The sequence below is a fragment of the Peromyscus californicus genome, unplaced genomic scaffold, assembly GCF_007827085.1.
Source record: "Peromyscus californicus insignis strain IS unplaced genomic scaffold, ASM782708v3 Scaffold_9__1_contigs__length_137607984, whole genome shotgun sequence".
Taxonomy (NCBI): domain Eukaryota; kingdom Metazoa; phylum Chordata; class Mammalia; order Rodentia; family Cricetidae; genus Peromyscus; species Peromyscus californicus.
The window spans coordinates 96,172,620-96,199,961 of NW_026294617.1; the positions used below are offsets into that span (position 1 = coordinate 96,172,620).

General features: G+C 35.9%; 1 protein-coding gene across 2 annotated transcripts in view; it reads left to right on the forward strand.

Moving 5' to 3' along the window:
* The window catches only part of Dpyd (dihydropyrimidine dehydrogenase), an 849,077-nt gene that overhangs the window by 414,508 nt on the left and 407,227 nt on the right, over nt 1–27,342 (forward strand). For both annotated transcript variants that reach the window (XM_052730491.1, XM_052730492.1), the window contains one exon: nt 21,630–21,845. In XM_052730491.1, the coding sequence (XP_052586451.1) occupies nt 21,630–21,845 (216 nt within the window). The remainder of the gene's footprint in view (nt 1–21,629; nt 21,846–27,342) is intronic.

A 27,342-nucleotide genomic window follows, 5' to 3' on the forward strand; every position in this document is an offset into this window, starting at 1 on the left:
AGTAGATCTTAACTATTTCTACCTCTTAGGGTGATTCATGCATGTCCTTCTAAGGGTCCTCTTTGTTACCTAGAACTTTAAGTCTTTGAAGAAAAAAATTTAAAAAGATATCAGAAATGGAAAGATCTCCCATGCTCTTGGATAGGTAGCATCAACATAGTAAAAATAGCAATCTTACCAAAATCAATCCACAGATTCAATGCAATCCCCATCAAAATCCCAACACAATTCTTCACAGACCTCAAAAGAACAATACTCAACTTCAGATGGAAAAAACAAAACAAAACAAAAAAGAAAAAAGCAGGATAGCCAAAACAATCCTGTACAATAAAGGAACTATTGGAGGCATCACCATCCCTGACTTCAAGCTCTACTACAGAGCTACAGTAATAAAAAAAAAACAGGTTGGTATTGGCATAAAAACAGACACATAGATCAATGGAATCAAATTAAAGACCTTGACATTAATCCACACACCTATGAATACCTGATTTTGGACAAAGAAGCCAAAATTGTACAATGGAAAAAAAGAAAGCATCTTCAAGAAAATGGTGCTGAAATTATTGGATGTCAGCATGTAGAAGATTGCAAATAGATTCATATCTAACACTATGCACAAAACTCAAGTCCAAGTGGATCAAAGACCTCAACATAAATTCAGTTACACTGTACCTGATAGAAGAGGAAGTGGGCTGTAGTCTTGAAGACATTGGCACAGGAGGCCACTTCTTAAATATAATACCAGTAGCACAGACACAGAGTAACAATTAATAAATGGGACCTCCTGAAACTGAGAAGCTCTGCAAGGCAAAGGACCTGGCCACTTAGGCAAAATGGCAGCCTATAGAATGGTAAAAGTTCTTCACCAACCCTACAAATGACAGAGGACTGATCTCCAAAATATATAAAGAACTCAAAATCAAGATATTAGACATCAAAATACCAAAAAATCCAATCAATTTTTTTTTTAATTTCAAACAATTTTTTAAGATTTATTTATTTATTATGTATACACTCTTCTTTCTGCATGCCAGTAGAGGGCGCCAGATCTCATTACAGATGGTTGTAAACCACCATGTGATTGCTGGGAATTGAACTCAGGACCTCTGGAACAGCAGCCAGTGCTCTTAACCTCTGAGCCATCTCTCCAGCCAATTTTTTTTTAATCCCAGCACTCAGGAGGCAGAGTGAGGCCGATCTCTTGAAATAAATATTTTGAGGCCAGCCTGGGTTACAGAGTGAGTTCCAGGAAAGGCACAAAGCTACACAGAGTAATTCTGTCTTGAAAAACAAAACAAACAAAAAAATGTGCATTAAGGGTATAGAATGGAACACTTTCCATAGAGATTTGAGGGGATGAAACTGATCTAAGTACATTATATCCATGTATGAAGCTACCAAGGAATATACAGTAAAAATACAATTTTAAACCTCATCTGAGGGAAAATTCTGTTTCAAATATACTGTCTTTTAAATGCAATGTTGAAAACCAAGCACAATACTCATTATCAGTATTGACAATAGGTGACTGAAGTTAGGTATTGCTAATATACAAAGCAGATGTAAACTATGATGACAAAATATAAATATCTAAGAAAACACACAAAAGTTATTATAGAAGAATAAATAAGAAACCAGTTGGTGAGGGTAGAAATCCAAATAAAGGATAAAAATTGTATGGAGCCTATTTTTTTTAAATGGGGTGAAAGGAAGAGTAAAGGAAATATTTTCTTACAGGGAAAATTCATTCCATGAAAATCAAGCACAGATAAGGCACTAGATAATGCATATGTAGAATATTTTAGTATTATACATATATAAGTAATTTCAAGAGCTGCTGAACATGTAGCTACAGGATTATTATATTGAAAGGGTACAGAATGTTGTTGATTGGCAATCAGTGTTTGACATTATCTTTGAACAATTATCTATAAAGCCAAGCATTATATAGTTCATTATTGCTTTAGGTTCAGGGTCTCCATGATACAGAGGAGTCTGGCAGCATGAATATTCCTAAATGATAATCATTTTTATTCTTCTACAAACCTTATCTGTTATTGCAATCTGCTGTAATCCCATGATAACTATCAATGTTAAGGTAACCAATATGATTTTGGTTATTTTATTTATGAGCCTGCATTATTCTTTCCACTTATTTAGTTGCCACACATCTGAAAACAATTTGTGTCACAGAATAGTCTCAGAACAGATGTAAAAGATGCACATGTTTATATGTATACATACTCTTTCTGGCAAGGTTTATTTTGTTAATCATGAGTGCTTACTAACTATGGTTGTCTTCAACTGTAGATTTCAATATTGTTTTTTGTCCAATAATGAAGATTATATATAGCTATACCAATGAAAACTGAAAATGTTCTTTAATGATTGATTGTATGTAGTATGTGGTATGTTTTTTTTACGTGTTTAAGTTCTCCAGGTCTATCTTAAATTCTGTATATTTTTAGTCTACTTTCTATTGCTTGAGGTGTGTGTGTGTGTGTGTGTGTGTGTGTGTGTGTGTGTGTGTGTGTGTGTGTGTTTTCTTCTGACTTGACCCAGGCAAAAAGGAATCACTAACTGTTGAGGGAACAAGGTATCTCAAGGGATTGGTAATGAGATACAGAGCCTTTAACCTCTTGGTCACTAGTTCAAACCTGCCCTAGGTCAAGGGTGACAGAAAGTCATTACCATCTGAGGGTAGTTCAATAAGTTATGTGAAAAGAATATGTGATTTGGGTGCCTGGAAGACAAAAATTAAGGTGATAGCCCCACTATTGAGGCAGGATACAATGGTATCTGTAGTTTTAGCTTAAAAAGAAAGAAGTCCAACCATTTCTATGTATTGCATCTTCTTCCTATGACCTGAGTTCATGTTAGTTTTTGAATTGGTGTGATTTGTCACATCCACTTGAATCTTTTTCTGTCACTATTGCTAAGGTGGTACGGTCCAACGATATTAAACTGATGTTTAAAAAACGTTCCATTTTCAGATGAAAGTCCAGTTAAATGAAATTTATATCATTCCAGTCTCCTGCTCCTTCAATGTCCTCCAACAGACTTATTCCTCCAATTGTTTATTAATTTCACTGACCTGTGGACAAATGATTGAGCATTTCGAGAAGCCTGTTCAATCCTGTCAATCTTCCCTTGACAAATAGTTAACACATAAGAACAGGCAAGTACAAAGATACTTTGAAGGTAGAGAACTCAGAATAGAGTACAGTGCATGAAGTTCATCACCAGGGCTACCAGATTGAATTAGTTGCATTTATAGTAATAAGAAATCTTTGTTTTGTCCATTTTTAACATTAAATATTCTGCAAAGATTTGATTTCTCTTTTTAACAACTTTATCAGTAAAGTTATTCAAGCTTCCTGATTGGAAGTGTCTTTAGAAGGAATTATATATACATGTTTGCAATATTTATAAGATGGTAGCACTTAAATATGTTTATGATTTCAGGTTTGTGTCAAACTCACTGTGTTTCACAATGAATACATATAGTAAGAAATTTAAAACTGTGGCAACAATGCTCATGAAGAAATTTTTTTGAAGAATAGTGTTAACTGAGCCTTGTATTAATGCTCTGAATGAGGATGAACAGGTACTAAAACCATAATAGCCATGAATTTTAAAATCCACTTAACAAGAACTTACCTATGTCGATGTCCTTTCCCATGCTGTAGCAGACTTCCCTCCTAGCTCTAAATAAAATAGAGTTTCTCATCATAATCATTGCTTAAAATGTAATTTTAATTCCACATCTTCAAAGGCATTCTTCTGCCCCCACTTAAACCAGTGGTTTCTATAATATCTGAAGAACTCTGATTTGAGAATTAGAAATTTAAATTGCACAAGCTTACTATTAGAGTATTTCCGTTACCCTTCGCAGGTTTTGAGGCAGCTTATTCGACCTTACAGTCTCACCAGGAAGCTAATGGGAAAGCCTTGCAGCAATCTTCACAGGAAAGTTTCCAAATGTCAAGTGTCATCTTTCCAGCTGTTAGATGAATGGGTAGCCAAGAGGCATTTATTTGGGTGTGCAGCCCCTGTGAAATCTGGGTGAGGGAGGAGAAAAGGCTATAATTTGGTGGTTAGTTTACCAGCGCTGGTATAGTTGCAAATCTCCTAGCCAGGGAAAGAACTTTATGTTGCCATGTAATGATTGACAGCTGACTGCGGTGTTTCCATACTTAAAGAATAGGAATGCCATAAACAAAGGCATTATCAATATGCCGTACTAATTTCTGAATCTTCTACTGCTTCAGATAAAAGCAGTGTTATCAACAGAGCTGCCTTCTTCTCTAAACCCTTCCTAACTGAGGTAAGGTTTTTAAAAATGACAGCTGTGTTAAAAATCTTGAGACATATTGAAAAAGTGCCCTTCCACTTAAGATATATTGCAGACTCCTTAATTCTCATGTTAAGAGAAGATTGATATAAATCACTGGATGCTGTCAGGTGGGAAAACAATGAATATCAATAAAAAGACAGTTTTAAATCATAATAGATCCTGTTGGAGATAGTAATAGCCTCCAAAAAATATTGAAGTATGTCATAGATAAATGTTGTTTCCATACTATGCTTTCCACTTGTTTGGGATAGGGCTGTTAGGGCTGTGGAGATAACTTCAGCCTGTTAGCATTAGAAACTGAAATTTTTAGACTTAATTAGTTTCAGAAATGCATGGGGTTTCATCTTTTTTTTTTTTTTTTTTGGCAGTAACTAGTAAAGTCATGTTTGTTCATAGTCGTTGAAACACAAAGTTCATTTCAGCTGCTTATAACGAAATATGCAAAGAACTCTACAGCCCTGGGTATACAATTAACCTCTTTGTTGGTCTCTTTGGTTTAAACTGTAGTGTGTTCCTGGCTAACATTTTAAAGTAATTATTTACACCAATGATTTGACATGTCCTCTTCACTATTAAATACTTTTCTGTGTAATAATGTACAGTTTTTATATGAAGAGAGGATTTAAAAAAAACAATACCTATGTGTTGTAAAAAGAAACCAAAGATAAATGTGGAATAAGCCTGAATTTAATGGAGCTATCAAAACAGGGCTATCTTGTGACAGAGGAAGGAAGTACCATGACTAATAAGTAATTTTAATGCCTTTTATTGGCTTTGTGTAGGGTTCCAAACTTTTATTAAATGGCAGTGTTTGGCCTGAGAAGTAATTTAAAATGAAATTGTCTCTATAAAAACAGACTATTTCCTTACCACTACAAGGCTAGATAGCTACTTCAGGCAGAGATTAGAATGGGCAGAAAAATAAAAAATCAGATCTGAAAAATTTGATCCTTACCATGTAAAACCCCGCCTAGCTTCAGTATGTATTTAAAGAATACAATCATAGTTAGCCACTGCAGAGTCACTGGGTCAAATGGGCCATAAATTCTACTGATTCAGAATGTATAATATACGACCCTCTGGGCAATATGGGATTAGACAAACACAATAGAGCTGAGTGTGAGAATCCATTCATTTGCTGTGGAAAATTCAAGGCGAAAGTAACCTACCTGGCAATTTGGAACAAAACTGTATTTTATTTCCTGTGTTAAGCGACTGAGTAAAGCTCAGTCTGAAGTTGTGAAGAAACAAGTCAAAACGAAATGGATGGCATGACAGAACCCTGGAAGTCATGAGACCTATTTCAACTCCAGACTTAACTGCTCACTATTTCAGTCGTGGGATCTATGGAATCACTGTATAGCCTTTTGTTTGTTTGATTTCATTTATAGCTACGAGACAGAGATGGAATTGCTGGCTCAAACACCTAACTTTTAAAATCACTAATACAAAACCATGAGCCTTCCTATTTCATCTAGAGATTATAAATATCAATTTCATGTGGTTCTGAAACCCAAATGGGATACATTACAGTTGAGCAGTTGTTTTTATTGACTTAGCAATCATATTATATTTAAATTTCTCTCTAATCATTAGTGACATTTTAGAAGTTAAAAAAAAAACACTTTTGAATTTGGTTGAGGCAAAATAGACTTGGAAATAATTGGTTTCAATCCCTTATGTTATGTGCAGACAGGCCCTAATGAATGACTCTGCACCTATACCTCTGTAGGTAGCACAAATTGCATTTAATGGGTTATAAAAAAAAATAAGAAACAATGACATGAAGTTGGGAAGGCAATGAAGGTGGATCTGGATAGAGTTAGGAAAGGATAGGGGAGAATATGATCAAAAGGAATTGTATATAATTCTCAAAGAATTAATAAAATATTGTATTTCAAAAGGATATTTGTTAGAAATGTGAGGTACAGATAGTAGAATAAATGCAAGTTTAAAATAAAAGAAAACCCATCACATTGAAGTTGGACAAGGCAAACCAACAAAAGGAAAAGAGCCCAAGAGAAGGCACAAGAATCAGAGAACTACTCATTCACTCGCTCAGGAGTGCCATAGAAATACTAAATTTAAGGCCGTAATATATACACAGAGAACCTGGTACAAACTTGTTCAGGGCCTGTGCTTGCTGATGCAATAAATTGTCTTAAAATAATGAACAAAAACAAGCAAAAGAAACACTGGGTGATGAGAATACTGTGGCTAAACCCAGGCTATTCAATGCTTCGCCTTAATGCTGACTTTAAAACCTCTCTGCTTCATCTCTTCCTACTGAGCTCTATCTGAGCAAGTGAATGGCCCTGCAGAGGACACAGACACTGTCAGCAGAGACTCTGCTCCTAGGTTGAAGTATTGGATGGGGTTTTCTTCTGGTAACTCATTAAACCAGTTCTCTAAGAAGTTATCCTATTTCATTCTACATCACTTTGCATATATCATATTCAGTACATCAGGCCCACTGTGGGTAGTTCACTTCCTATATGCTATAGCCAAGATATACTGAAAAGCACCCCGATGGGCTGTTGTGTTTTATTATTGACTAGATAACAGAGCTGGGGTGTTTAATTCATTTCCGAAATGCTGCAGCAGTCTCTATATGTTGGGTAATATCTCAGCATAGCACAGTTTACTTCCCATCTGCTGTAGGTGCTGTTTGCTGGAGAATATCCCAGTGCAGTGTAGTTCATATCAAATTTTTGTCTGCTGGTCGGTATAGTAGCCAAGTTAGAGTTGATGGTTAGTTCACATAAGGTTTTTCATACATACCCTCTCACAAAATATGGTTGAAAAGTAAATATGTTTGGTCATTTTTTAGATCATGGTGACAAAGTATTGAGGGAACTGACTCCATGCTACTACTAACCTTTGGGTGGTGACTGCTACTGTCGAGTGATGGAAAAACTGGTTCTTGATGCTGAGGTAGAATTACCATGAAACAGAAGGAGAAAAATAAACATGCTAACACTTCACATTTTCTCCGCAATTACCCTTTCACGTGTGCTCTGCATGTGTGGTCTCTAGCCCTGTGGTAAGGTGGCCTCTTAATGATGCACTGGCTTGCACTAGCTCCTCTGTGCTGCTTTGCCTCCCTCTGTCGGAGACTGTTTCCAGAAATGCAAGGGTTAATAGCGCCTTAACCCAAAGGCAAGTATCAGCTGCTGTGTTGTCGACTTGCAGTTCCAGGGCTGTTTTATTTCAAGTCTCAATATTTAACATGACTGCCATCACCTTTCTTAAATGTCAGCTTCTTGAATTCCCCCTCATCACTCTCCCTTGGTCACAAGGACTCTTTTGTGTGACATGGATTTGCTGTCAGGTGCCACCCTAGGCCAGTCCCCAGGTCTTTCTGACTTCAGTCATTGACATCTTGCTACCAGTGTCAACTGCTCTAACCCTCGGTCTCTGAATATGGCAGTTGTTACCTTATTGATGGACATTTAAAAAAAACTGTCAACATGTTTTTTTATTATTTGGGGAAGATCTCAAACTCAAAGCCCTTTCTTAAAGCGAATTCTTTCTTTCATTCTTTGAAAGGGTACACCTTATGAGGAACAGTGTACAGGCTGTTAGTTTCACATTGGATTGCAGTTACTAGAAAGCAACTAGCAGCCAATGTTATGGCTGTTAAGTCAGCTAATATATTAAGGAACTAATTCATTTGGGTCACAAAGAGAGTATGCTAAAAAAACTCTTACATGTGTTATTCCTATGCTGTTCCAATTCTGGTACTAGCTCAGATGTTTCTTTATTGATGAGGCATTTTGTAAGACCCTAAAGTAGAACTGCCTCCCTTCCTAACAGCACTTGTTCCTAATCAAAATATCCTGTATTCTATTCCTTTTAGGAGAAGCTACTTAAGTATAATTTAACAAGAAGAGTATACATACACATACTCATTTTTCTTGTCAGTCTCTTCCCATCCCTCATTACCATATTTTAAAGCAAACAGGGGGATCATAAGTTCAAGGTCAGCCTGGGCTGCAAAAGAAGTTGAAAACCAGTCTGTACTATTACCAAAACCCCATCCTCAAGTAAGTGAATGAAAGAAAAGGAGGAAGAAAACTGGAAAGTGCATTAAGGAATGACACCAGCAAGATGTGCATTGAATGGTTTCAGCAAGATAGGAGTAATGAAGTAGGACATCCAAACACTAATATACATACAGAAATGAAATTTGCCATTATTCACGGAAACTCCTTTGTGAAAATCACTGAAATTGGCATCCCAGTGGAGCACAAAACTTGAGAAAACCTATGTTAAAAAAGAATGAGAAAATTAATTTCTTCATACAGTTCCTTCTCTAAACTGGTCTACAGGAATAAACTCAAGCCACAGTCTCTCCAGTGGAGAAAAGACAGTTCAATTTCACCTCACCTAATAAGCAAATAGGCAAAGATAAACCCTTAGGGTCAGCAAGGAATAAGAGCAAGAGATGCCAGTAACTAGAATATAGACATCAGCTGTTCATTCAACCGAACCTGGTGGCCTCACCCAATTAAAGCAGTCATGGGCTAGCCAAACAAACAGCCAGCATTGGTAATGGTGCATCCCTATAAGAGGTTCATTCCTCTGTATAACTGATGAGAAATACCAAACTAAGTCATCTAGCCAGAAGCTAGATGTCTAACCATCCAGATGTGCCCTCCCAGAAAACTCACCAACCTACAAGAATCGATATTGAGATCAGCCTGCCTAATAACCCTGATAGCTGGCCCCACTCATACACTCTATGGGCTAGTCTAACCATAATTTGAATCTGGCTGACAGGTGAGACCTTTTCTTTGGAAAACAATCGTATGAATGCTAAAAGAAGTTGCCACTTTCTCAAATATGCACATAAGTATGCCAGGATGATGAAGAATTGGGAAAATATGGTTTTAACAAATAAAAGCATTGAATTTTCTTTAACCCCCAATACATATTTGAAATATCTAGAAATTTCATAATAACAGTTTCAAAAAACCTTAATCAAACTACCAGTGGACAAGGATTGATAAATTATACCAGGCAAAGTAGCACATGAATAAAAAGAAACATTCAACATGTCAGTTCAATCCGATAAAAGTCTTAGATCTGAAGAATACCATGACCGCACTGAAAAATATAAAAGATCTTCAAGAGTATGGTCAATCAAGCAGAAGAATTAACAATTCCAGAGGCAATCATTGAGAATTCTATATTCTGACCAGAAAACAAATAATGAATGAGAGTGAAAAAGTTCTCCAAGAGTTATGGTCTGCCAACAAGTCAAATGATGTACTCTTGGGAGCATTCTAAAAAGGAGAAAGACAGCAGCAAAAAAATCCTTCACAAAGAATAATGAGGTTGGCAAGATGTCTAAACAAGTGAAGGCATTTGTCACCAAGACTGATGATCTAAGTTTGATCCCTGGATGCCACATGGTGAAAAGAAATAATTAACTCTCCCTGACCTTTGTATGTGTTCCATGACATGCTCCCAGGGACAAAGACACACACACAGACAGACACAGACAGACACACACACAGACACACACACAGACACACACACACATACACACGCAAAGTAATAAGTAATAATTATAATTATTAATAATGATAAATGTAATAGTTAACAAATATGGAATATGGTGAAACCAATGTTTACAATGACAGATTATGATTAAATAAATAAAAACTCAGACATGACATAATTTTGACAACAAAAGAGGATAATTACTAGTTACTAAAGTAAACTCCAATAAGATTATTAGCATGGTCATCAAGAATCATTTTATAAGACAGGAGAAAATGGGATGGCATAATCACAGGGCTGAAATAAAAACTGTCAATCAAGAATTTTGTATCTAGAAAAAATGCATTCCAAAAATGAAAGAAAGATTAAGACTTTACAAGATATACAAAAACTGAGGGAGTTAGTCACTAGGAAACTTATTTATAAGAAATACAAAACTGCTATATGAAAATATAAATATCTGGTAAGGATACATATACACAAAACAGAATAGTGTAATACTACATTGATGGTATCCAATCCTCTGTACGTCTAGCACAAGTAGTACAAGACTAAAGTATTGAGTGCAATTATAATCTATAACTTAACCTTAATGGATACATAATATAAAAGTATAATAAATAACTTTGGTGGAAATAAAGAAAAGAATGTAGACCTTTTGCATACAAATGAAGTTAATTTGCTATCTGTTCCAAACACACTGTTATAAGAGTTTTAATGAAGGTCTTGTCATCAAAAGGAGGGAAAGAATATGGTAAATATAAAAATGAAAAAGTAAAGGAATAAAAAATTATCACTGCAAAACAAAACAAAAACAAAAAATCAAACTAAAAAGAAAGCAAAGTAAAAGGAAAGTTCTAAGTGATCATAAAGAACATAGAAAACAATTAGTAAAATGACAGTAGTAATTTCTTACCAATTCCTTTAAAGTCAATAATTACTTAAAATAAAAATAATTTTACCAGTAAAATGACATAGAATGACTGAATTTTAAAAGGACTCAACTACATACTGCCTACAAGAAACTCACCTTTGAATTAAAGATGCATAACTGAGATATGTTGACATATGATTGCTTCTAAAACCAGAATCAAGAGGCTGAGACAGAAAGAATTGTGCCTTTGAAGTCAGCCTGGTTTATGAGAACCTATCTCAAAAATTCAAACCAAACAAACAAACAAGCAAACAACTCATCCACAAGAATAGAATGGGATTTCTCATGCAAAGAATGACCAAAGAGAACAATTATAGTTGTGCTCATTTTTAAACAAAATGTACTTTTAGTAAGTAAAACATACAATAAAAAAGAAGGTAGTATACAATGAGAATTTGCAAATGCAATCAAAAAATGTAATGATTAGACAGATACCTCCCAACATTAGAGTCTCAACCTCAGAACACACAAAAAATATAAAGTAAATGCCAAACAAATCTAAAGAGCTAGCAGACAGAACTATAATAATTGTGGGGCATATCAGTACCAACATTCAAAAACTGCTGGGCTATCTCGATGGTAATAGTAAGGAAACAAATTTCTCAACAGAATTAGCAATTGTCACAGAATTATATCTGTGCATAGGATTACTCCATCTCAACAGAGCAAAACTAAACCAAGTAGAGCTATCACATGGACACATGTAACCTGCTGAACTTCTCCTGATTGCACACTGGTTTTCTGTACTGCTATAGCAGTGATCATGTGCTATGTTACACAACAAGTTTTAATTAATTTAAGGAAAATGAAATAGTCTCTTGTGCCCTCTTCAACTACAAAAGAATAAAACTAGAAATCAATAACAACAGATAATTGGAGACCCATAAACATGTGTGGAAATTATAGTATAAGCTATTGATTTAAAAAAAAAAACAAAATATATATCACTAATTTGTAGAGACAAGGGAAAGCAAAAATATAATAGGACTTATCCAAAAATAGTAATAACAAGAACATTCTAAGAGTAAATGACTATATTATTTAAACAAAAGGAAGATACTCAATAAAAACCTAACTTTATACACTGATAGACTTGTAAAAAACAAAGCAAAATGCATAGGATAATTTAATTATTGGGATAGAAATACATAAAATAAAGATTATTAAAGCACCAGGAACAATTTAAAACATGAGGTTGTTTCTGCAAAGATAAAAAGAATCAATAAATACTTACTTTGACTAAGAAAAATGATAGAAGATTTAAAATGAAATTCGCTTGAGGTCTTATATTTGATGTCATAGAAAAAGACCATTATAAACAATTATTTGACAACTACTTCAACAACATAGAATTGATTATATAGCTCCATAAAACCATACAGCTTATTTAAACCAATGAAAAATAAAGCCACAACATGCCAGTAACAAAAAAGTTTAAATCAGGAATCAAAAACCTCCTCCCAAAAAAGAATACCCAAGATCAAATTGTGGCAGGATGAATTTTAGCAAATATTTAATGAAAAATCAATGTCCATCCTTTTTAATAGAATAGCAAACACTTCCAAATGATTTTAAGAGGCTAGCACCACCCCATTACAATAAGCTAAATGAATAGATTACACAAAAAAGAAAAACTATAGTTCACTATGCCCAATGAATATGGATGTAAAAACTTCAACAAATTATTAGTCAACAAAGCAAAGGAACATTAAAAGGATTAAATACAAGACTTACAGGCACTCAGAATATGAGTGCTATCACTGGGATACATAGGGAACTTAATATATACAAATAAATAGATGTGTTACAGCATGTGAGCTGAATGGCAGGCAAAATATGGACATTTCAGTACATGAAGAAATTAATTCAACAAAATTCAAGACCATTTATGATTTAAAAATTAAATAAAGAATTTATTTCAGTATCCTAAAAGGAATAGGTTAAGAATGCATGTCCACATACAGAAGAATGAAGGAAAGACTGGATCCATGTTGCATCCAAATAAAACACTTTCATACAGAGAAGGAAGCAACAGACAGAATGTTAAGACCAACTTCTAGGAAGAAATATTTGCAAGCTATGTATCTGATAATAGACCCATTTCTAAACTGCATAAGGAAACTAAAATTCTGCAGCAAAAACATGAACCTGATTGAGAAAAACAAGCGAATAAACAAAAATAACAGGCACAAAGTCATGAAAAGACATTTCTCCTAAAAAAGCCACACAGATGGCCAGGAAGATTATGAGAAGCTACTCAAACTAAATGCAAATAAAGTCATGGGGAGATAACACCATTCACTAGGAATGAGTACAGCAAGGTGGTATTCATGCTAAAATCCTGGCACAATGCTGGTGGCTATATAAATGGTATAGTGACTGTGGAAAAGAGTACAGCTTTTCCTCAAAAAACTATACCTGGAATTTGTATCATGAAAAAGTATCAAGAATGTATCTGCAGGTAGGTATATCCTTATTAAGGAAATCAGACTCTCAAAGGTATATGAACACACCATGTTCAACATGTTGTTTTTGAAGAAGAACCCTTTACACAATACTGCCAAAAGTGGCTAAATAGCTTGATAGTTGTGAGTGGGAGAAATACACATGGGTTTGGATTAATATTTAATTCCCTAGTCTTACTGTAAACATCTTTTTTAAAGCTATGTGAATATAGATTTTTCAAGAAATGAACACAACAGGGTCATTACTTTGTGGAAAATTTTCTGTAGCCTCCTGTCTTTGCTAAAATTCTCATTACGGATAGTAACTTCTCAAAATGGGACGATGAAATGTTATTTTATGGGGGAATTGTGAGTGCTAGGCCTTAGCCTGTGCATTATAAAGCTGCTAATCTCCTTTTTAAGTTTCTCCTCTTGATGACTAGTTCTTCTGAGAGCTGAGTACCTGAGCTGGAGACAGTGTATTAACCCAGTCTGTGAGTTAAGCAAGCTGTGAATAGCTACTCAATGCTACTTATTCTTTGTTTTAAAATAATTATGAAATGCATCTAAAGCAGGTATAGCCAAAGCAGAGTCAATGGTTATTGTATGTAGTTGAGATTTAAATATAATGACAAATAGAAGCTGCTTGATATTTTAAAGGATTTCAACATACTGGTGGTGATTTTTTTCCCTTAATAAAACAGAACACTAGAAACAATGTTGCTTTCAGCAGCACTTAACTTTGTTATTTTTGCCTTTTTAAATAATTATTTTAACACAAATGTAGTGGGGGAAATGCAACTGGAATACATAATTATAAACAAGTTGCTTTCTCCCATCAGCATCAGCATAACCATTGCATTCTCAGATATTTCTATTAAAGTTCCACAAACTATCCAAGTATAATATAAGAAACACTGGTAAATAGTAGGTGATGATGTCATGCAATGTAAGTCTTCATGATGGCTTCAGGATGCTATTTGACTCCCATTCTCAAATACTTAAATATTATGCATTTTTAATTTTTTGTTAAAATTTTTATTTTGGGGCTTTGATATTTTAAGACAGGGTATCATGAGGCCTAGGCTGACTTTGAATTATCTTGGCAGTTGCAACTGGCCCTGAATTCCTGATTCTCCTGTCCCATTTCCCAAGTGTTGAATTCTAAATGTGTGCCACCAAATTCAGAGTGAAAAGACTATGTGTGTTTTCATGTATGTATACATGTAAACATACATATGTATGGTCTATATGTGTATTCAACCAAATGATCATAAAAGATACTTTCAGATTACATACTGATTTTTAGAATATTAATATTTTAGATATACAATGTGTGTGTAAGATGCAGGCAGTTGCCATAATGAAGCAAAGATCTTTCTGGAATCAGTTCTTCCTGCCCCACTTCCATGTACCTTATCTGCAGCAAAAGTAAAGACTGCTCACCCTCCATGACGCACATCTTGCTTATTCTGGTGGGAGAATGACATCTGTTTTGAAGAGCAACTTAAAGGATAAACATGAAGCCCCTACTGCTTGGTCGGACATGAGTGGTGCTTCAACACGAGCCACTGAGTTTTGTATTTTGAGGATATATTGACTATCCTGTTTTTACAGTACACTTTGTCAGTGTGCTGGTATTTGACAGCGAAGATACTGCATAGCTGAATGGAGCTTTGACAGTACCTTTTCAATATTCTGGCAAGCTAAAACAATATCTGTCCCATTGAACAGAATGTTTATAGATCCTGAGTACAATAGCATAGATATCTAATACAACCATAGGCAAATCTGCATCTCCACTTAAAAAGAAAGAGTTGGAAAGTTTGTCCATGTGACTGAAACACAGGTCTTGACCTTGGATTCAGAGTGAAATCCCTTCAGATGATTTAAAACTTTATCTTATTACATGTACTCCTTCAATGAGGGAAGGGCATGTGTGTGCCACAGCCTTCACTTAGGAGTCAGAAGAAATCAGCTCTCTCCTTCCACTTCATGAGTTCTGGGGATCAAACACACACATCAGCGTTGTCATCTCTCTGGCCTGAGATTTTTAAAGAGCCCTACTCCAAGAAAGTCTAATGCAATGACTGTGAAGGATAGTTGGTGTGGTCAACAGAAGTTTTAAACTCTCCATATGTTTCTAATCTTAAGAGTAGGAAAAACATGGGCTATACCGAGAAAATATCAGTTGTTTTTTAGAAAAGAAGTAGAAGAATCTGATGAGAAAGAATGGAATAACTTTACAAAGAAGAGGGAAGGAGGTTCTTAGGGGTTTCCCTGAGACTTTCCAGCCTTCCTGGAGGCCAGACTGCCTCACAGCTTAATTAGTCTGCTGGAACTCTGCACCCTCATAATGACCTGATGCTGAGAGTCCATTTCAAACTGGAAGTTAAAAGTCACCAAGCAGAGCTGGAGAGATGACTGAGTGGTTCAGAACACTGGCTGTTCTTGGGAGGTGGATTTGGTTCACAGCACCCACATAACGCTGTTGGCAACCACACATAACTCCAGTTCCAGGGGTCGAATGCCCTCTTCTGGCCTGTGCCTGCCACTGCATGCACATGGCAGAGATACACACATGCAGGCAAAAAAAAAAGTATATATATATATCTTTTTTATTTTAATGTACAGGAGTAGATAATACAGTATTTTAATCAAAAGTGAAGTTGGTGATTCTTTATGTCACTTCATGTGACTGGATTATATCATGCGTGTATTTTTACACTCTGAAACTTAATAACCCACTGTATTGCTTACAGCAACTTGAGGGCTCTTTTGAGAGGCTTTGCAAGCAGGCAAGGCCAACCTTTTGCCAGTACAACAGAAGCTTTCTCTACAATAGTCTTGTTTGGGAACATCACAACCAAGTGACAAGTAAAATAAAATCAATCTCATCATTTTAAACATAGATTAAACAATTTTCTGTTGAACTGCATGGAGACCATAGGCCATAGGGTGGACATACCTATATGGAATATGACTATTCGAACATGCCTTGTTTATAGCAATAGAAAACAAATAAAAATAAGCCTCATGGAAGAAGAGCTTATTTTTTGAAATAAGGTAAATAAGTATAGATTTTTACCACTATTTTATATGAACTTATCACCTTACTGAAAAATGAAAAAAAAAAAAAAGCAAAGACAAGGTTGTGTATCCAAGTTCAACATTTTAATATGTTGAATTTTCAGTTGGGTTTTTTTTTTTTTGTGTGTGTGTGTGTGTGTGTGTGTGTGTGTGTGTGTGTGTGTGTGTGTGAAGCCAATCCTGCTCTTGCCAGGTGCTAAAATGAAATTAAGCAGGAGGCACAGGTATGTAAGCAATTATACAAAATATGATGAGGAAACAAGGACTTTGCTAGAACAGGTAATCTAGGGGATGGTACGTGCACTTCCTATTGCAGGGTAATGTAGAATTTTCAAAACATTCAAGCCAAGCAAAAACTATCATAACACACACACACACACACACACACACACACACACACACACACACACACACAAAAGCTGAAAAGCACACATCCATAAATGATGTTGTTTTACTTGCAACATTGTGAATGGTGCAACCAGCTGAAGCAAAAACACTTCATCATGGAACCAGGGACTCAGGGAACAGTGGGAGGTAATACTTGAGCAATGGTGCTGGGGGATCCAGATTGAAATTGGGATATGGAACACTTGGGAGTTCTGCGGGTAGGGACAGGCCTTGCAGAACATTGCAGATGGAATGAAATGAGAAATTTTAATTATAACCTATATAAATTTAGGGCCTTTTCTAATCTGTGCCATCAAGTCAAACTTTAGAAGTTGTACTTTATGTGATTAAAATCCTTACTTAGTTTCTCCAAAATAAATTCTCAGGGGAAGAAATGAAGTGTAAAATGTTTATTTGGCATCCCTCTCAGTTTCAGTGTTTCGTATGTCTAGCAACGGTTCCTGAAACAGCCACATTCATCCTTCTGTCTACACTGTAGGTTGTGGGCTTCTTACAGTCCCTCAGTCTCCATGATTACTACCCTCACCCCAGTCCTGTGTAACTTTGGCCTTTTGGTTTCATTTATTTTCATTTCTCCTGTTTTGTGTGTTGAACAAGCACAGAAGTTGAGGATGGATGATTTATTAAAAGCCTTTGCTTCTGAGAGCATTAGCCTACTATATAGAAATACATCCTTTCACGTTTTGTGCATGTGTAGCTGAGGCTCCTATAGGCATCCCACACAAATTCCTTTGTCCATAGATTTTTTTCTGTATCATAAAACTTTTGAAGTCAAGTATCACTGATTATCCTGGTTCTGCATCTTGTTAACTTGTAGGGATAGCCCAGCTGAAGGCCTGAATCAGCATGATCTGTGGTCCAGATTAGCCGGCAGGGTGCCTAACTTGACCTTCACTAGATGAGTTTTAGGCCATTATTGTTCCTTTTCAAAGATTGTTTTAAGTATGCTATCAAAAACTTAACTAATTAATTAGCACATCAAACAAATCAGACAGCATTATGGAAGTCAGAAATGAACCTATACATGGAAGTTCAACTAATTTTCAAAACAATATGTATTAGGAAATGAAGTGTTGCTTAAATAAATGAGTTGGGAAACTGTATAACCACATGCAGAATGGTGAACTTGGGTATTTAGTTTGTACCACATAAAACCCAAATCTTAGTGAACAAAAGAATTAGGGGCTAAAGTGTTGGCTCAGCCATTAACAACACATGTTGCTCTTGTAGAAGACCTGGGTTTGGTTCCCAGAACCCATCTGGGGGTTCACAATCATCCATAACTCCAGTTCCAGGAGATTCAACACTTCTCCTTACTTCCTTAGGCACCAGGCACACAGTGGTGCACAGACATGCCTGCAGGCAAGATATCCATACACATGAAATAAAACAAATGAATCTCAAGCAAATTGAATGTAGGACAAGAAATTTCCCAACTATTAGAAGATAACATGGGGAGAAATTACACAACACTGGCTTTGTTGACGTTTTGAACTTGACTTCACTTAAGATGGATAAGTTAACAAACCTTATCATGTCATTCCGTAGTCATAAATCATAATGCCACTTTGAAGCCCATAAAAAGTTGTCAACCTAGAATAAAAATATAATTTAAATAATTGTTGTAATATACCCTGAAACCTATTTGTTTCATGTAATGATATGAAATGTAATGACTATCATTAATGAAAAAACATAAAGATATAAAGAACAAAAGTACAAAGAATATAAAAAAATCAATTATCAAATAAAATGACATACTGATGTGAACAATTGGTGGTAGAGGGATACACAGAAATCACAACCTGCTATGTACGTATGCACGTGTATGAAACTTTCTTCATTCATGGATAGCATATCTTACTATTTGTCCCAGGTAATACATGGTAGACACCCGTTCACTCAGTGCACCGGTTGCGTCTGGGTCACTTCTGGCTCTGACATAGAATGACTTTCCACAGTGGAAATTGCAGGGAACTAATAATCAACATCTCTGTCATGTCTGTTATTTGCTAACACTATCAGGTGACTGGAAAAATAGTATTGTCTGAAATTGAAAATCTGGATAACATGTGTTTTAGAGAAGAATGCAATAAGGTACAATTTAAAGCTGTTTGATATAAGGGAATCCACCACATCAGCAGCCAAAGGTGGTGAAACCTCTTGGAAATCTCAGTGTGGGGGCTGAACATGGGATTTGGAAGGTATTGGTCTTTTAGTGAGAGCTAAAACTTGAGATTCAGTCCACAGAGTCAGGCACAGGTGAAGAAAGCTTTTCTATAATGCAGGAAAAGAGGCACAACTTAGGACCGAAGTGGACAAAGGCAAAACAAATACAGCCTTGTGTATGTGCATTCACACACACATACACACACACACACACACACACACACACACACACACACACACACATACACACACAACTGTAGCTGGCCTATACATATTTTAAGATGTATAATCTATTACCCACTTATTTGAAAAAGCTTTGTCAATATGTATATGTTTACACCTTAGTTGTTCAGTATATTTAGTTTTCTTTTTGTTAAGCTTAAAAGAAATCCGACAAAATTTGTTCAAACATTTTATTATAAAATCCAAACAGTAACTTTCTTAGGTATTTTAGAATTGGACTGGGCCTTATTTTTTAAAAAATACATATATAGCCGGGCGGTGGTGGCGCACGCCTTTAATCCCAGCACTCGGGAGGCAGAGCCAGGCGGATCTCTGTGAGTTCAAGGCCAGCCTGGGCTACCGAGTGAGTTCCAGGAAAGGCGCAAAGCTACACAGAGAAACCCTGTCTCGAAAAACCAAAAAAAAAAAAAAAAAAAATACATATATATAGCAATGCAAACTTAATTATAGATACAATATACCATACATACTTACTTATACATATATGTATACACATACACACACACACATACACACACACACACACACACACACACACATACACACACACACACACACACACACACACACACACACACACACACACACTTCTTTGGGCTATTCCCTTGTGCTGTAATGACTGCAGTTATAAACAAACTGAAATTCATCTGCAGTATTGAAGAGACTGGATATTTCAGTGCCCGGCTATAGCAAACGGAAAACTGTCATTCATTTCTTGTTAGAGATATACAGCACCATCTGTACTCTTCCTGTAGACATCATTCACAATGGTGCCTGGTGTTTTGCCTGCGAATGTGCACATAGGGACAGTGCTTGTGATTTTTCCCAGTTTACTTACCTCTCACATTGAAACTTCTCCCTTACACTAACCTAAAACATACTTACTTGATCCTGTTCAAACTATGGTCAAATAGAATTAAAATGCTATCAATACCAAGGGTCATTTTCTTCCACTTCCATCTGTCTGATGCCTGTATACATGAACACACACACACACACACACACACACACACACACACACACACACACCTCCAACTTTACACTAATGCTAAAGCATATATTCACATTCTTGTCTAGGTTTATACTTTAAATATTTGATTCCGTGTGAAGACAAGAGCCAAGCATAACGAGACTTCCCAAAAATGTGCCTCTGAAGAGGGAGGATGTAGGTTAGGTGTAGAGAATTTGAATTTAATCAGGGAGGGAGGAATAGATGAAATGATACAGGGAGGGAAGCATCCATGAAAGCTAAAGATCCCTGGTGTAGAAGACTATCCATAGCTAGAACCTAGATGCCATCAGGCTCTTTAAAAAAGAAAGAAAGAAACACAATAGCCTTTCAACTGGCAAATTTGATGCCTTTTTGCATAATAAGTGAGCTTTGCTTTGCTCTATAAGTGGTGGAGGGCTGAAATGATTTCTATGCATGTCATGGTAATCTTTATCTACACAAGACACATGCCTATGAAATTAAGGTTCTGCTCAAATAACTTTTCTTTTGAGTGATGATTCACAAGAGAACAGAGTTCCACTTTTGAATTAAGTAGCCCTGTCCATTCAGTAACTACTTTGCCTGAGAATATTCATCCATTTTTGTATTTTTCAAGTATTTGTCTTTCAGAGATAAACAGAAGAGGGAGGAGGGGCGAGAGGGGGATGGAAGAGGGTGAGTGAGGAAGGGAAAAGAAAGAGGGAAGAAGCCATTCGGCAAGACTTTTTAATCCTTTAGTGAGCCAGGTGCTTAAGGATTTTTATTACAACATATTAACATCTTGGTTCCAGTGTCCACCGAAAAGCAGCTATGTGCATTTCTAAGTGAAAAACTGAAGATTTTTAATGGAAGCTGGTATCTGTTTCTGTTAGATTTCTGAAAAAGCAAACTCCTTCAATCCTCAAGTGTGTTGTTTCTGTTGCAATTAGAAGTCTCCCCGTGGTCTACTTTCTGCCTTCCCCAATATCCCTCTGAGGTAGGAAATGAGACAGCCAGAAGTCCCACTGCTGTACTGAGAGCTACAGAGGAGAAGAGACAGGGCATGCTAAGGGGTCATCCTCAAGCCACATCTAGAGCAGTGACATGACTAGGAAATGGATTTAGACCTCCTCACTTGCAGCGGCCCATATCTCAGTGCTAAGACATTTTCCTAAATTAAGTACAAAGAAGCTGGGCTAATGGAACCAGAAAGATAAATTTGAAAATGGTCCCCTCTTGTTTTTGAGTCACAGTGGGTTTGAAATAGAGTTTTTTGTTTGCTTAATTGATTTCTCTTGTGTTCACCACATCTATAGCATCTTTCAACTTGGAAAATGATGATAATAATTTATGTTGGGGCACCGAAATCTGACTTTGGACCAGTTTTCTTTAGGGAGGTGGACCAATTGTATTCATCTGAGTGGTACGATGAAGAGATTTGGGGAAAGATTATATGGCAGTTCAGATGTGATACAAGAGCAGTTATTGCTGACTTGTTTCTTGCAGGCACAGTATGGAACCTTGGTGTCTGCCCAGCCTGAACTGCCCCTTTTTTATACTCCTGTCGACTTAGTGGACATCAGTGTGGAGATGGCTGGGCTGAGGTTTCCCAATCCCTTTGGCCTTGCCAGTGCCACACCCGCCACGAGCACACCAATGATTCGGAGGGCCTTTGAAGCCGGATGGGGTTTTGCTTTGACCAAAACTTTCTCTCTTGATAAGGTAAGAAAATATTACATGCAAATGTCTAACATGCATTTTCGTTAAAAGATAAATATAAGATGGAACGTTTTAAAATCTAAAATATGATAATTACTAAATAGAGGAAAACATTAAATATTGTAGTTTAAATTTTGAATATATTCTCATTTTGTATTGTCTAAGAACCATCAAAAATATGTTTTGCCTGGTGCTGCAGCTCAGCTGGCAAAGTGCTTGCCTGGCAAGCACAAAGATCTAAGTTCAATCCCCCCCGCACTACATAAAAACAGGTATGGTAGAACATGCCTATAATCCCAGCACTTGGGAAATGGAGGTAGGAAGATCAAAAATTCAAGGCCATCCTGGGCTACATTGTCAGCCTGAGCTACATGAGAGCTGTCTCAGAAACCTATACACAAATAAACAACAACAATAAACTAGTGTGCTAGTGATTTAACAATCACTAATCCCTGTTTTAATTGAATTAAATCACTTTAATTGTTTATATTAGAAGGATGTCATATGATATTCTATTTGTATGTATTGTGTAGTGTTTTAATCACATTAAACCTTCCTGTCTTAAATATTTTTATTTCCTTATGAGAAAAGCTTTCAAATTCCTTTCATCTACCTCTTTGAAATGCAGAGTATGTTTATAGTCATGGTTTTATGTGGTAGCACACTAGAACTGTTTTCTAAGTAATTTTAACCCAACTGATCTACCATTCCCCACTCCTCTTTCTTCCCACTGGCCCAGCCTTTAGTAAATATCATTTGACCCCCAACTTCCACTTTATCTGTCTGTTTTAAGCTTCTATATATGAGTGAAGGCATGTGATTTAAGTCTTCCTCATGACTGGTTTATTTCACTTAACATAATGATTTTGAGTTGTACCCATGTTACTGCAAATTCAAGATTCCATTTTTATGCTGAAAGAACTCCATTGTATATCTGTACTATATTTTCTTTATCCATGCATCACTAGATAAACATTAAGGAAGTTTATATTTTTGTGCTATTGTGAATAGTGCAACAAGTAACATGAAAATACATATTTTTGACATATTGATTTCATTTCATTTGGATATATATCCCATGGGGGGTGGCTGCCTGATAATATGAGAGTTTCTATTTTTAATTCTTTGTTTTGACATTATTATTTTGTGATTTGAGAATGTGTGTAGATTAGAACATATGGTTCAATTCAAAGTTAGGAAAACAATGGATTTAGTTTGCATAAAATCCTATTATTCACTACATGTCTTACAGACTTCTTCACCATAATTTGTTGACAGTAGTTCTAAGATTTCTCATGAATTTCTTAATAAAAACATATCCCCACCAAATTAATTCCATGTGACGACAATATGGTTTTATGCTTTTACAATGAATGCTACATACTTAGGAAATGAATAATTAAATTTGAGATCAAATCTTTAGTACAAAAATCTGGGCTACTGAGATGGCTCATCAGGTAAAGGCACCTTCAGTCAAGGCTGGTAAATGGGGTTTGATTTCTAGAACTGAGATAATAAAAGGGGAAAACTGACTCCTAAAAGATTTCCCCTGGTAGCTACATGAGCCCTATGGCAAGGGGATGCACCCTCTTAAGAACATACACACACACACACACACACACACACACACACACACACACACACACAAACACACACACACACCACTGGCACACACAAATAAGCAAACAAATAAATGTAAGATAACTTTAACATATAAGCATATAAATGTACAGTTCCAAAGTTGGATGATTAATGGGATAGAAGAAAGACAACATCCTTACGTGGTGGTGAGGTAGAAGTCTAGTTTATAGAAGCATTTCACGGACCATTTATTGAAAAAGTTTTGGATGACAAGGCCCATCAATGTGGTTAACACTAAGTTGTAGTTAGTAATAACTAATGTGTAAGAATGGGTGGATCTAGTGACTAAACAGAGTATCATTATTTAAATCAGCCTTATCCTTGGGCAAAGAAAACAACAGAGAACTAACAGGAGCCATGAAAGCTCTTTCCTCCTGAATTCTTCTGTTACTGGAATCAGTAGCTGACATTATTATTAAAGTGTTACAGCTTTCTTAATCTGACAGGTTTTGGTTGGGTAAAGGTGGTCCAGGAAATCCAGAAAACCCTCAGGAGTTAGAAAAATCAGAGCAAGAAAAAAAAATGTTTCTTAAGGATTTTCATACTTAAGTAGAAAAAGTATATATGAACATCAAGCATTCAACTAAATATTGAGAAAGACTTTTGCTAAACAAAATAATAAATTGAACTGGTTAGTCTCTATTGATGTAAAATATTGTGGACAAGTTGTGTCCAGTTTTGTAGGACATTAATAGTGCATTTGTCTTTGTTTCTCTTCCTATTTTAAGAATTATGAAAGCTGTAATCAAATGTTTAACCTGTTGGTATGGGAAATCTCCAGAGCATTTAATGATGTGTTCATTGTGCTATTTAAAATGCACACACAGCCGGGCAGTGGTGGCGCACGCCTTTAATCCCAGCACTCGGGAGGCAGAGCCAGGTGGATCTCTGTGAGTTCGAGGCCAGTCTGGGGCTACCAAGTGAGTTCCAGGAGAGGCGCAAAGCTACACAGAGAAACCCTGTCTCGAAAATCAAAAAAAAAAAAAAAAAATGCACACACATCAACAGGAATAAGTATTTAAACAGATATAAATGAGGAATTATGGTGGAGGGACAGGTGGTTTGGATTTGCTGCTGGTTTGCCAAAATTGATATCTGAGTCATCAGAGATATCATTCTTTCCTCTGTTGGTGACATGCATTGATTTGTGGTCCTGGATCATTCAAGAACACAGAAGCTGTCTCCTTTAATGGGCTCACCAGCAGAAGCAAATTTAGAAGCTAACTTCCTTCTAAACTTACAATTTGAATGTGATCTATCCATTCAGAAGTCTGTACTGCAAGATGAAAGGGAAGATAGGAAAAATGTAAATTAAATCTGGCACAGGAAACTTATTGACAACTCTGCTTGCTTATTTTGATAGTGGTACAAAACTGGTGTGCAAAGACTACTTTTAAGTTTATCTGTGAAAATTGCAAGGGCAAAAATCACAATGCCATCTTGCACATGAGTAATGGCGTGTCAAAAAACGATACTTTCCCATACATGAACTTATAGAGCACTCATTCTACCTGCTGGAAAACTACAGTTTGTTTCTTACTTTGTCCTTAATTACTGATTAAGCCTGTTGTGAATATATAATTGCATCATATGAGTACTTATGCTTTCTTATGGATGAAATGTTGTTGAACACAACATTTGAACTCTCATTTCCCTCCACACAACCTTTCCTAAAGACAGGTATTAAAATATCACATATAATACACATGTGTGTGACATTACAGCAGACCAATTGGGATTGGCCTTATTATAATTTATTATGCCAATTCAAGAATCTGTTTAAAACTTATTATAATTCAGAATCTTGACATTTGAAATTTGGATGCTCATAATATGACAAAAGCTAGTCTGTGGAGTTTTGTTATCATATGAAATATTAATATTTCACAACACATCTCTGATGAAGTACAATTTGCCGAGCCTGCATATGATAAAGAAATTAAATGCTCACCAAGGGAGTTCAGTCAGAATTAGAGCCCTGCTTGAACATCTGCTGGAAGTTTCATTATCCAGTGCTACGCCAGTGCGGCTCCCTTGTTTTCCTAGATTGACAGCTGAATATTGCCCTGGTTCCTGCAGCAAATACATTTAGCTCAACATTGCCCCCCTCCCCTTTCTGTTTTATTTTTTGGTAGAGTGTTGGAGGCTGCTTTTGATTTTCAAACTATATTTTTTATACTCTTGACATTTGTGGATGCCACATTGAGGTCTAATATGGTGTAGCAGCAATAGGCCATTGACTTGCAGGGAAATGCCAGCTGATATCTCAGTAAACAGAAATATTATTATTCTTCACTGTGCCGTCTGTATAAAAGCTGGGTATGCTTTCTTTAGGGAGGCAAATGATCAGATTTTTAATGCCAAATATAAAAAGATATGTGTTTGCTTTTGTGTTAAATACCATCAAAGATGGCTTTTATTAACTCACTTCTTCCTTCCTCAAATCAATCTTTCTAAGAATGAATGTCCCAAAATAACTAAATCACTTTCTTTGAGATGTTATTTATATTTTACAAGAGTGACAAGTGATATTTAAAACCAAATTGTGAAATCATTTTCCCCATAAATGTAAGTTCAAATTAAAAAAACAAAAAGATGGAAGAGAAGCCAATCTGTCAAGCTTGATTAAAGCTAGATTATTATGATGAAACAGAACTGCTTTGTTTATGGGGAATAGTACAAAAGTCTATGGACATCACATAAAATAACCCTTGACCTGGGCTCACATTACATGAACAAGAAACAGATAAAACATTTTGTTGATGTCAAATATCTTTGTAATTCTATCTTCTCGTAGAGATCCATATTCTGTACTGCAAATGTATACCTATATAATCAAACACCCAACTGAGCTTTTAGTAATAAATATCTTGAATCAGTATACTTATTTTAATAACTGTCAGATGGTTAAATAAATAGGCAACTGCATAATATATTATCTCTCAGCATTAAAACCTGAAAATAGTATTGTTTCCTCAGTATTGCTTTGTAGTTGTATTATGGATTGTAGTTATTTGTGTAAAATACAAACTTATCACATATCACAATGCTGAATTCACAGGAAGAGTTTGGTAAACTTTTCACAGATACTTCACAAAAATGAATAAATAGATTATTTGCCATGAGCATATTGAGTTTTTTCCCTCAACCATTTGAACAGATAGTTAACACATAAAGGAACTGACTGCTCTCAGTATTGATCTCAATCACAGGAGAAAGGCCAATTTAAAATTTCTCATCTTCTGTGTTGTTTTCTATACCTGTCTGAAGCTGAAAATGTCGGTGGAAATTCTGCATGCATGAGTGATGTTTTAAGAATGAGATCACTGAAGCTTTCAAAATGCAAAGGGTTATTGAGAAAATGGAATAGGAATCACATTGTATTAGGAAAATATGTAAAACTACTCTGGTCTGACTATGTAAGATCATGTATTAGTAATTCTGACAGAAGAAACATAACTTGGTGTTTTTTTTGTTTGTGTGTGTGCATGTGTGCATACATATGTATGAATGAGGAGATCAGAGGTTAACATCTGGTGTGATTCCTCGATCACTTCTCCATTTATGTTTTGAGGCAGAGTCTCTCACTGAATCTGGAGTGCACAGATTTGGCTAGTCTGGCTGAACATCAAGCCCAGAGATACTCTTGTCTCTACATCCTCAGATATGAGATTTAGCATATTCTGCCCTTAATTTTTAATGTAATGTTTTAATTGGGATATGAGACTCAAACTCAGCTCCTCCGTTCTTTGACAACTGAGACATCACTCAGTAAACTTGATTTTTTCTTTTTAGTAACAAAAGCTATGCTATATCTTTAAGTCAATGCAGCTCATTTAAGTCAATGTAGCCCATTTTA